Here is a 13,504-nt window from a genome sequence, read left to right on the forward strand (position 1 = left end):
TCTTGATAAAAACAAAAACGACACGCCCAAATGGGCGTTATGGGTGAAGTGTGCGTGGCACTTCCCATAGAAACTCATAATTTTTGTTTTGTCTAAATTATGAAATTTTGACGGAACTATCCATTTGAAGAGTGAAGGAGTGAAGACTTCATTTGCGCATGCATTAAAATGAAATGAAAAACTTAAAAATGTTCAATACATCTGAATAGAATTTGTTAAAAATTGCCCTTTTTATGTACTAAGGAGACCTATTCCACCCCCAAAACGTGTCGTTCATTATTCCTCTATATGTAAAATACTACTATGTGTTTTTTATATACATTTTTTGCTTTCCATTTCGACATTCCGCACCGAGTTATGGATATGTTATCTATATTTGCATCTAGAAAACGTATTTGCAGGTATTGGCAGCAAATCTTTTTTCCTTCTAAAGTGGACATTATACAGATAAATATACAATAAAACACTATACGGGAATCCGCGAGAATCTCATTTGAAAGTTACACTAAATGTCTGACTATCCAAAATATTTATTACACTAATAACATATTTTCGACCGCAATTTTTCCCACTAAAAATATTTTAATTAAACACATATTTGCGTTGAAGCTAATACATACCTTATATTATTCAGTAAAAAAAGGAAAAAGTAAAAATATTTTATACGATCAGCTCAAAAAGGATGCTAAAAAAGACTGCCGTTTATAAAAACTGCTAATTGCAATTGCTCATATTTGAATCTGATATATGGTTATGAGCACTGAATGTTTCTATAACAAATAAAAAACAATTTAGATGTCAAACATTTGACTTTTTTCCAGCTAGATTGTCTTTTGTCAACACTGTGCAAGACTGTCATAACGACGTTATAACGCTAATAAATGCCGTCTGTACCTGATCATTTGTTATCATTATAACAATTTGATGTTTAGCATAATAAATATTTGTCTAATATAGACAAGGGATAAGACTTGTTGGACAAAAGTAGATTGTTCCATTTTTAAACAAATATTTATTATGCTAAACGTCAAATTATTATCATGATAAAAAGACTGCATTTATTAGCGTTATAACGACGTTATGACAGTGTTGTCTAAACAATTTTTTAGACAATGTTGTCTTGGTAACAAACGTCATCTTATTGTGAAATTTGGTTAGAAATTTGTTTTTGTGCAATTAAAATTGATTTTTAACATAAGTTTTAGTGAAATTAGTGTTTATTTACAAAATTTGATTTAATTTTAATTGTTTCTATAAAATATGGTATTAATTAAATAAAATTATCTGTGAGTTGTCGTGATATAATCAGCATTTTGTTACCCCTATGCATTGACATAAACATAAAACTGACAATTTTTCTGACGACGTTTTGTCAAGTATCGTGATAAATATTTGTCTAATATAGACACGGGCTAAGATAAGGCATTATTGGCATAGTTGCCATATAATTTGGGTGTAAAATCAAGTTTCGAGGAAAAAATCGTCAACTGATTTTTCGAAATCGTCATTAAATCGTCAAAGCTATTTTCCATATATATGTTTGATAGTATTTTTACGATTTGATAGTAATTATTTTAACTATCGAGACATTTTTATCAATTTCGATGGATTTTAGTTTTGTTTGTTTATTTGTACTTTAAGTTTGCTTAGCTGCATCTGTATCTAAGACTTCTTGGCCGAATCGATAGATTATAACGCCAACACCAATTATTCCAGTACGACTGGATAGAATATGAAATTGAGTTTTTTTGGTTATCCACCATAATCAAAATTAAAACTTATGTTAAGTTAAGACGAATGCATATGGTCAACATGCACTTCAAAAAACCGTAACTCGATACAGTTGTTCGATGTCACACAACGATCGAATGACGATCTTCCTCCACCCAGAGCTGAATTACGATTGCATTTACATTGAGTTCTTGCAAACTAACTTGATGTTTCAATTATTCGTATACAAAACAAATTCCCTCTTTTAAATCAAATGTCCAAAAACACTACTCCATCTATTCTTCTTACAACTACCAATTAATTATTCTAGATCCAATAACTCCTAAGTGCTGGCCAGAGATACAAGCCGAGGCGGCTCAAATCGGCGGCGGCTGGCCGCCGGTAATATTTTGCAAGCCGCGCCGCCGCCGACTTCTTTCGGCTCAAAAGCTAAGCCGGCTTAAACGTAGCGGCTGATAAAGATTAGAATCACACATGTATTTCAGAACATAATTTCACCAAATTGAACGGAGTTGCCACTATTTTAAAAGAGTTGCCACACAATATTGTGCTAATATTAAAATAGTGAAAACTACTATAAATGTCCATTTTCTGCAGAAAAAAACTTATATAGAGACAGGTTTCTATGTAACAGACTATTATACAAAGATTTTTCAATATAATAAACCTTATAAGGTCAATTTCTAAAGAAAAAGTTAAATTGAGCCGACAATTTAGCCGCCGCCGATATTTTCTGTAATAAGCCGCCGCCGCCGCCGCCGACCCAAAATGGTTGCGCCGCCGACGCCTATCATTTCGCATCGGCTTGTATCTCTGGTGCTGGCCCAAAAAAAAGAGAAATTCTCAAAGAAATTTGAGTTCGTTATTACGTAAATCATTTGATCAATGGACATACGCTAAACATTATAATGTTTAATTTTATTAACATTTTCATTGGATATTCTAAATACATCGATTTTTTTTTAAATTATAGACAGAAAAATGATAAAATGTATTAAAATTAGTACAAAAATCCTATTTTAAAAATTCGTCAAATTTAGAGAAAAAAATCGTCAACAGGCCAGTGAAAATTGTCAAAATGACGATAAATCTGGCAACAGTGATTATTGGTTGTACAGATGCAGGGTGCACTTATAAGGTGAAGTCAATTCAACAGCTGATCACTCAATTTTTTATTTGAGGTTGATACAACTGTCAAAGTACACCATTAAGAGTTGCCACAATCTGAAAAAATATGTACAACTATCTAGGGATTCATTATATTTTTAGGACAAAAGATTAATAATAAATTTTATATTCATTTTAATCCGTAGTAAATTTATGCAAAATACTCAAAAATTGCACAAACTATTTGTTTTAAATATGCAACTATTTTATCAATTATAGGGAACTTTTTACTGATAAAAATAATATTGACTGATAAAAATAATTGACTGATAAAAATAATATGTATATAATTTGTATTTTTGCTACAAATTGTGAACAATTTGTGAACAATTTTTCAATTCATGTATAATTTTTAATAAATTTTATCTTATAATACATATTTACTTTACGTGAAGAGATTTTTGGGCATGTGGGATTGTCTTTTTGTAAAGTAAATTAAAAAAAAAAACACGGTGGCAACATGTACATTTTTTGACAGAATTATCTACTTTTGTTGTTTTTGTAGAATTGACTTCACCTTATAAGTGCACCCTGTACAGATGTTTATAGCACTTAAACAGTAAAATTTATATCCTCACAAATAAAAAATATATTGTCAAAACGTTGAAATGTCAAAGACTATATAAAAAAATAATGATTTGTTTCCAACTCTTACCTTAACAAATTCGTGTTGATTTATTGTTTCTTCACATAAACTATTTCCGTATTTTTGTTTAAATTACATAAATTGCGGAAAGTAATATTGAAGAAAAATAACGATACATATTTACGATGCAGACGTTGAGACATACATCCAGGCAATTTAAAAGTCAATTGCTTTACCAAAGTCTTAGTCAAGGTCATAAACAAAACAATGGCGTATGTTTTAAGAATGGGAATCGTTCGTTAAGTAGTAGCAACTATAATTTGAAGAAAAACAATCCAACAACTATAGAGGATTTTGAATTGCTGTATGCTTTGACCAAAGAGAAGTTCCTATGTAGATATCCAATTAATATTTATATTGCCTGCCTAACTAAACAATAGCTCTCATTGTTTTGATATCTATGCTAATTAATTAATAACATATTATTATGGTTTCTAATACCGTTAGCTAAAAAGCTGCCAAAGGATGTGAATGCGCGTGGAGTGTTCGCTTGCAATGAATTAGATCTGAGCGAAGTAAATGTGTATGGTTTTGACTATGACTACACATTGGCCTGTTACAAGCCGTGTCTACATGATTTACTCTATAACTTGGGACGTGATATGTTAATAAAAAAATTAAAGGTATGTTTTGTGCATTTATAAATGTCGAAAGTTGCTCCAGGGCATATTGACTGGTTCAATATGCCCTGGATTGCACTATAAATACGTTATTTTTATAAAATGTCAGTGCTTCAATCTGAACAAAAAAATATTAATTTTATTTGAATGGGTCTTATTTCGTTCATTACATTCTCAAACTAGCTGGTGTTAATTAATCGATTGAAAATTGGGTAAATCATATTCCTATTTCTTCAAAAAACGCATCATAAAAATTATATTTTCTTAACATTTTGACCAGATCTAATCTTCTAAAGAAAATTATCTATTCAATGAAAAAAGATTGATTTTATTTGGATGAGACTTATTATGTATATGAGTTTCTGAAACAAACTGGTGTTTAGTCTCACCGGGGAAAACTTCTTTGAAAAGATTAAGGGTCGAAAAAGTTTTCTAGCTAATGAAAGACTGAAAACTTTCAGAACTATTGTTGACCAATATTGCAGTCCATAAATATTTAAACACTTCAGAAAGGGTAAAAATAGTCTTAAAGGTATTTCAATGTTATGTAAGAAATATGCTAAATTAAGTTAAATTTGATGCAATAAGTATATATAGTTGCGGCCATGAGGTTTGCACACTTGGTATCTGTTACATACATCATCAAATATTTCCTATTGTTCGTAACTTTTTTAACAAACTCTTTTTTTATGCGTAACATATGTCCTTTGAGGATTACGACACATTACAGTTTGTTCCACTACTTTGTTGCACATATAGTATCTCTCATAACTATTCGAATTTAGATATATTATGAAAGAAAAAAAAAAGTTTAACCGTCTTGTCTATACCCGAGCAAAATTACGTACATCAATACCCAACATACCCGGGTATGTTATACAATTTATATGGTTATTTCATCTTTTTATACATTTCTACTGTATAATTCAGATAATTATTAAAACTAATTTAATAAAACGTCTGTATATATAAATTAAATAGTTTTTGATCATAAACTATTAATTTTTAGCATTTTTTTAAGTTTTCTTATTGCTTTCCTATTAACAAAAATATCATCTGCAAAAACCTAAAGAAAAACGCCTTCATAACGTATAATGTACATTATGCAGAATTTGACTTTGTATAATTTTGACTTCAAGAAGCTATTACTCAGTGACCGGGAAAGATAATTGAACAAAACTTTTTATATATTATATATTAAGGTGTATAAAATCAATTAGCATTAAAGAAATTGTTTCTGCTTTCTTAAGTAGGGAACTTTTTTGCAAAAAAAAAAAAAAAAAAAGATTGCTAGGTCATAGTCAAAAATTAAAATTTTAAAATTTAAACTTAAATATTTTTGTTTATATGAGAATAAAATTATGATAATCAGCATAATTTTACTTTATTAAGTCATATACAATAAAATAAAATTTATTTCATCAAAATATTTGTTAATGTTACAGAGTCCACAAATATTTCACATTCAAATTTATGAATAAAGACACTTGACTCTTTATTTGAAACTAAATTTGTTGTTTAGTTCAATTCTTTTTCATAAGATACAAGAATATATATAATTCTAATAATAAAACATGAAATTTATAATGAAACTTAATTTTTGTCCGATAACTGACATATAATTTGTATACATACCAATAGTACTATTCTAAGTGGAACAATAGGCTATATCAAATCATGATTTGACATCACGATTCTTCTTATGCTTACTTTTTTCTATATAATTGTTATGCAAAATTTTCATTCGAGACTTACAGAAAACTACTGAACCGATTTACATGAAATTTGGTATACCGATCTCAGGATCTGGATCGGATGCCACGCCCCTTTTTACGCCCACTTTTTGTGAAACTATTATTACACCAATTTTGCAATCACAATATGCAAAAACTACTAAACCGATTAACCTGAAAATTTGATTACCCATAGGTATAAGTTCGGAAAGAACTATAAGCTATACACAAGATCTTGATCCGATGCCACGCCTCTTTCTACGCCCACTTTTTATAAAACTATACTTACCTATATCTTATCCTATAATTATATGAAAAAGAAAGTCTGTTTGTTACGCTTTCACGGACAAACTACTGAACCGATTTACATGAAATTTAGAAGACTAATAGTTCTATTCTAACATATTCTACATAAAATCATGATTTGACGTCACGATTCTTCTTATGCTCACTTTTTTCTATATAATTGTTATACAAAATTTTCATTTGAGACTTACAGAAAACTACTGAACCGATTTACATGAAATTTGCTATACCGATAGGTCTGATCTCAGGACCTGGATCGGACGCCATGTCCCTTTTAACACTAACTTTTTGTAAACAATTATTAAACCAAATTTACGTTCAGGCATATAAAAAACTACTGATCCGATTTTCATGAAATTTTTTTTAATGAATGTTGTGGAATGAACAGTACGACACATTACATCTTCAAAACAAATAATATATAATAATAAATATATATGAGACCCTTTTCTACTCTTTCACTACATAACTACATAGGTCTAACCTAAGTTAAAAAAACTCTATATGATATTGATTGGATGCTACTTTATGTTCACTTTTTGATTAACAGCTATTATTACACCAAATTTCTAGGCTATATATAAAACACATGAACCGATTTTCAAGAAATTTGGCAACAGTGTATTTTTGGAATCAACTTTTGGATCTGGATTTTATGCTTCATGAAATTTTTCATGACAATAGTTCTGTCGTGGAAGGTTAAGTAAGTTTGAGCAAGATCCGAATAAATACACCTATAGCACTAATTTCGGGCCTGTTGTGATCTTAATGAAATGCAATGACCTTTTTCCGTCCACTTTTTGTTACATTTATAATGCTAAAGATCATGATATATAATTCTCATAGTATATGAAAATTATTATTTTGTTAAATTTTTAGTCAAAAATTTATTTTTATATGAAAACTCTAAAATGTTTGTAGATCCTTAACTAACTTTACGATTAGGTAAAATTAAAATCTGCATTCAATTTAATTTATTATCAAAAATCGATTTTCATCTAAAGCGTTTCCCACCGGAAAACTTTTTTTATTTTAAAACCTGTAATCTGCTGTATATTCTCAGAAAATAACTATTTTAAAACAGAATCTTTATTAGATCTTGAATGAATGTCTACGATGCCATATTTGTATGCAGAATAAAAACTACTGAACAAAAACCGCTTCTAAAATAGGGAAAATAATATATTCATATTACATTTTCACTAAAATCCGAATTTTAAATCGGCTGTGGTTCCTTTTATAACACCTAAATTTATCTAGAAAATCATTCATATCTCCCCTTAAAATTTCTATATATGTATATAACTCTTAAAAATTTACTTTATTTTACTTTACTTTATTTTCAAATTAAATAATGATTTTGAATAACTCCAGCACACATTCTCCATTGACCATTTACAAACTCCGATTTTTTTAATTAGAGGAAAATGTGGATATTTATGTGGATATTTTTAATAAGTAAAATTATTTGGGTATCTTCTTTGTAGATTTAACGATATTTGACCTTTAAAACTTTATTTCTTCGGATTTAATAATTCGTGTCTAAATTCAGCCAAAACTTTAGTGTGGATGCATAAAAGCTAATGAATAAAAATATAATAACCATCAGTGGTGATAGAGGGTATATATAACTTTGTCATTCCGTGTGTAACACGAAGCAATATTCATCTGACACCCAACAAAGTATATATATTCTTGATCCTTATGAAATTCTGAGTCGATTTAGCTATGTCCGTCCGTCCATCTGTCTGTGTAAAACACGCTCACGTTAAAAGGAAGCAATAGAAATTCCCGAAATTCACCCGAAACATCCTTTATTATCCGGTACAGTTTGGTATTAAAGATCAGAAAAATCGGTTCACGACGTAAAAAGTTATGAGTAAAAATTTCAGACTACCTCGAAAAAAATAAAAATTTTTTTCCCAATTCTTATGTAGTTTTCTCAGAAACTACCAAAGATATTGCGATGAATTTTGTTCAAACTCATAATAGTTGATCCAATATTTACCATAGCCCCCATACAAAGGTGTATTTTCCAGGAAATTAGTTTACCGTTAATAACTCCCTCAAATAACTCGGTATCAACACACAATTTTGTACATACAAATATAATATGAATAGAAATCATACTACCAACGTAGATCTCAGTCGGTCCACAATTGGTCATAGCTCCCACATAAGGCCCACCTCCAAAAATAACCTAAACGGACATAATTCATTGATAAATAAAGTTTTTGTGATAAAATTTGAGCTGAATATGTTTTGTGTACATACAAATCATTTTACTAAATTTCTTTTCGGATCCGTCCATTATTAGTCGTAGCTCCTATATAAGGCCCACTTCCGAAAATCACTTAAACGCACATATTTCATTTCTTTTCGGATCGGTCCATTATTAGTCGTAGCTCCCATATAAGGTCAACTTCCGAAAATCACTTAAACGCATATGTTTCATTGATAAATAAAGCTATTGGTATAAAGTTTTGAATACATATAAATCATAACATTAATTTTTCCCGGATCGGTCCATTATTGGTCATAGCTTCCATATAAGGACCTCTTCCGAAAATCATTTAAACTCACATATTTCATTGTCAAATAAAGCTATCTTGATAAAATTCGACACAAATATGTTTTGCATACATACGTATGAATCACTCTACGAAATTTTTCTGGAGAGGCCCGTAATTGGTCATAGCTCCTATGTAAAGTCCACTTCCGAAAATCACTTAAACGCACATATTATGAAGTTAGTGAAAACCCGGGCAAAGGTTGTTCTAAATAAAATTCACACAGTACTTCCCAAGTAGAAGGGGTTTCCGTAAAGTAGTTTTTGTTTATCAATACAAAATTACCAAAAACCCAGATTGTTGTATTATGTAGTTTTATACCCCACTAAAAATTTTTTCTCGGTCCAAATCTATTGATTTTCTAGTATATCTTGTATCTATAGAAAAACAGTTGGATGCTTTATTTTTATTTAGAATATAAATCACTCTTTATTTTATGAACTTATCTTAACAGATTTTAAACCGGAAGAGAGAGAGTTTAAAAAGGAGTACAAAATTACATGATGATAAATGTCAAAGAAAAGTGATAAAGAAAGACATATGTTTTACAGTATAACAATTTTGAATGTCAATTAAATAAATATTTGTTTAAGTAAATGTAAATATTTCAATACCCCTTCTCATTCTAAATTGTCTAAAATCTTCAGTTTTGCTCTGATGTCCTTTACTCTATGCGATGGAAGTGGTTTTGTCAACAAATCAGCCTGCATCTCGGTTGTGAGACAATATTGGCATTTGATAACATTATTGGCAACGTAATCTTTGAGTATTTTATGTCAATGTGCTTTGTTCTGTTGTTTAATTTGAATTCTTCAGCAATTTTGATGCAACTCTGGTTATCTTCCTTTATGACAATAGGTTCTTGAACCTCCTCTCCAAAATCTGCCAACAGCTCTTTAACCATAATGCTTCCTTTGTTTATTCAGCAAGTGCAATAAATTCCGCTTCAGTATAAGATAGAGCCACACACGATTGTTTGCGACAAGCCCATGATACAACACCACCGTAAACTTTAAACAAGTAGCCACTATTTGATTTTCTGTTAAGTTTATCTTCACCCCAATTAGCATCAGAATAACCAAGTAGAGTTTGGTCAGTGTCTGATAATTATCATATTACATATTAAATATTATAATATGTAAAGTTTCATATCTATGGTTACTTTTAAATACCTTGCGACTCGTTTTAGCTCTGTCCAATCTTCTTCATTAGGGTGCTGGTTTTTTGACTAAGAATGTTAACAGCTGCAGTGATATCTGGTCTCGAGTTTAATGATATATACAATTCTGATAGCTTTTATTATTATGTAAAACGTTTTGTTTTATACCAGATTTGCCATAAGAGACTTCTATGGACGAATCTTGAAGTCCATTATCATTTAATACCTTTTCAATATATTTTGATTGAGAAATTGAATAAAATCCGTTTTTTGACCGGAATATTTGTAGACCCAGATAAAGTTTTACTGGTCCTAAATCACGAATTTTAAATTCATTTTGAAAAATATTTTTTGCCTCATTGATCTTTATTTCCTTGTTTGAAGAAATAAGAATATCGTCGACGTAGATCAACACGAATGTCATTTCTACCCCTTCTGAATGTATATACAAACATGGATCCAAATTGCTTTGATGAAAATTTGACCTTATGTTGTAAGTCCATACACGGATTTTTTAAGTAAACATACCTTTTCTTCACCACAGTCCACAGTAAATCCCTTTGGTTGCTCCATAAAAATTTCTTCTGCAGGTCACTGTTAAGAAAAGAAAGAAATACATCAATATGATGTATTTGAAGATTTCGTTTGCCACCAATTGCGAAAAGTGTTCTTAATGAAGTGTGCGAAACGACTGGAGCGAAAATTTCATCATAATCTGTACCATACTTTTGTGAGAACCCTCTTGCTACTAGCCTTGCTTTGTACTGCATACCTTTATTGTCCTGCTTTTTCTTAAAAATCCATCTACATCCGATAATGTTACGGTCTTTTGGTTTCGGTACAAGTTCCCAGGTATTATTAACTTTCATAGAATCAATTTCGTTTTTCATAGCTGCGACCCAATTCTCACGTTCATCATATGTTATTGCTTTTTCATACGTTATAGGGACGTCGCACTTAAAAATCGTTCTGGAACTTTACCTTTTGTTGAGCGTTGTCACCTTCTCAAGGCTGAATCAATTTGTTGATTATCTTCAATGTCATTGCTGGATTCATCTGAACTTGATGTTTCATTAAAACTTAGAGTGTCGTGGAACTCATCATCGCTGTTATTGATTTCCTTTACAGGGCTCTGTCTTTTTGTGATTATCTCAATTTAATTATTCCAATCTGGATTATTCGTATAGTCCACAAGACCATCTTTTTTGCCGGTAAACTTTACATCTCTTGATACTTGCACTTTAAAATCTTTATCCATCATACGATATGCTTTAGAATTTTGATCATATCCAACGGAAATAATTTTTGTAGATTTTTCGCATAATTTATTTACTTTAGGTATATGAACAAAACCTGTTTCACCAAATATTCTTAAATGCTTTAAATCCGGGATTTTACTATAAACTCTTTCATATGGCGTAACACCGGTTGTTCTAGTCACAATTCTATTTTGAAGGTAATTAGCGGTAGACACAGCATCACCCCATAGTTCTTTTGGTAATTTTGCTTCAACGAGCATGCATCTAACCATTTCAAAAAGAGAACGATTTTTGCGTTCTGCGACGCCGTTTTGTTCGGGACTGTAACCAGCAGTGTACTGTATTTGAATACCTTCACGTTCTAAAAAATATTATTATTTCTTTATTTACGTATTCTTTTCCACGGTCTGACCGGATTGTTTTAGGTTTCTTTCCAAAATTATTCATTATTAATGCAATATAATTTTTTAATTTCTCAGCTAATTCCCATTTGTTTTTAATTAGGTATATATTGCAAAACCTACTGTAGTCGTCTATAAAGGTTAGTATATATCGGTTACCACTGTGTGTACATGTTTCAATGGGTACACATAAATCTGTGTGGATTAATACGAAAGTATCTTTTGAACTTACCCCAGTTTTGTTTGGAAATGGTGCTCGAGAGGATTTTCCAGCTGGGCAAACTTCACAACAGTCAATATTACCACATGGCTTTACCTTAAAACCTGTTGCCAATTGCTTTGAGTTTACAGTTCTTATGGCGTCTGTATGTCTATGGCCCAAAACTTTATGCCAATAGTGAATACAGTTATTTGTACACACATTCAGAATATTTAATCGCTCTTCAACTTTAGTTAGTTAGTTAGTTAGTTTGAAAGGAGGATGTATATACATCAAATCCGAAGAAATACACCTAGGCCTCTATAGGGCCTGTTGTGCGCTCCTTAACCAGTGCCTCAGGTGGGAATCGAACCCACCACCTCCGCTCTACCAGACTAGAACACTAACCACTAACCTACCGCAGGCCACGCTCTTCAACTTTACTTATATATAAACCTGCAAGGAAAACCATTTCACCGTCTTTACGTACAACGCATTTAACTTATCAAAATCAACTTGGCATCCTTTTTCTGTTAGCCGTTTTACAGATATTATATTTAAGCTTACTCTAGGTGCATATAAAACATTTTCGAAAGTTATGAGGTTGTATTCATTGCCATTAGTTTTAAGTTTGACTTGTATTGTTCCTTCTCCACCAGATATCACTGTGTCATCATTCGCAAGATATATTGGTTTTCTTATATTTGTGTTCAGATTTATAAATACTTTTTTATTGTTGCAGATGTGGCATGACGCTCCGGAGTTAACTATCCATTTTCCAAAGCCATCTGTTGTCACGAAACAAGAATTGCCTTTTACTGTTACTAAACAAAAATTAGCACCACCGGCTGTGTTGACATGCTGTTGTTGTTGTTTCCTTTTCCACTCAATATAGCGTGTACAATTTTTCTTGAAATTCCCCTTTTTGAGACAAAAATAACATTCAATGCTGGATTTACTATCTTTGTTTTAATAACCATTGCCTTTTGTGTGTCAACTTTACTCCTTGCGCCCTCTTCTATTAATTTAGATTCTACATATGCAATTGTTAACTCTTCCTCTGTACGAGACTCAAACTCTGTGATCAAATTATTATAACTGGTTGGTAAACTGCTCAGAAGCATTGCGATGTTCCATTTTTCATCAAAAGCATTTTCGCCTAGATTGTGTAGTTTTAAGAATAGATCCCGCATTAAACCAATGTGAGCCTTGATATCATTGTTTTCATCCAGCTTCTTATTACTTTGTTGCTTAAAGTTTTCCGTTCGTGATAATTTTGTAGACTTTGTCATATTTTAGCTCCGTAGAACATTGCCTTATTAGATGTAACTGGTCATCTTCCACAGATAATGATATTATTGCTCTGGCGATGTTATCACTTTTTACCCAATTATCTGCGTTATTTTCTGGTTTTTCATTATTTAATACATCCCAGACGCCTTCCTTTATCAGCAGCATCTCTACCTTAAACTTCCAGTTAAAGTAATTTTCTCCATTTAGTTTAGCCACTGATGTTTTAATTTCTGTCGTCATTTTCCGTAAATTTTATTTAGTAACGATCTAAAAATACTTTAATTAAGGTGCCTGGGCCCATAACCTATAGAAAAACACTTGGATGCTTTATTTTTATTTAGAATATAAATCACTCTTTATTTTATGAACTTATCTTAACAGAGTTTAAACCGGAAGAGAGTGAGTTTAAAAAGGAGTGCA

The 13,504-nt window shown here is 31.0% G+C and overlaps 1 protein-coding gene across 1 annotated transcript in view; it reads left to right on the forward strand.

The window, feature by feature from the left end:
* Positions 1-3,417: 3,417 nt before the first annotated feature.
* The window catches only part of LOC119607741 (5'-nucleotidase domain-containing protein 3), a 101,313-nt gene continuing 91,226 nt past the window's right edge, over positions 3,418-13,504 (forward strand). The window contains exons 1-2 of the mRNA XM_037961828.1: positions 3,418-3,877; positions 3,992-4,167. Coding sequence (XP_037817756.1) covers positions 3,670-3,877; positions 3,992-4,167 — 384 coding nt within the window. The 5' untranslated portion in view covers positions 3,418-3,669. The remainder of the gene's footprint in view (positions 3,878-3,991; positions 4,168-13,504) is intronic.

This window comes from Lucilia sericata, unplaced genomic scaffold (assembly GCF_015586225.1).
Source record: "Lucilia sericata isolate MDLA Ls3-8-SP2 unplaced genomic scaffold, ASM1558622v1 Contig000740F_arrow, whole genome shotgun sequence".
NCBI classification, from domain to species: Eukaryota; Metazoa; Arthropoda; class Insecta; order Diptera; family Calliphoridae; genus Lucilia; species Lucilia sericata.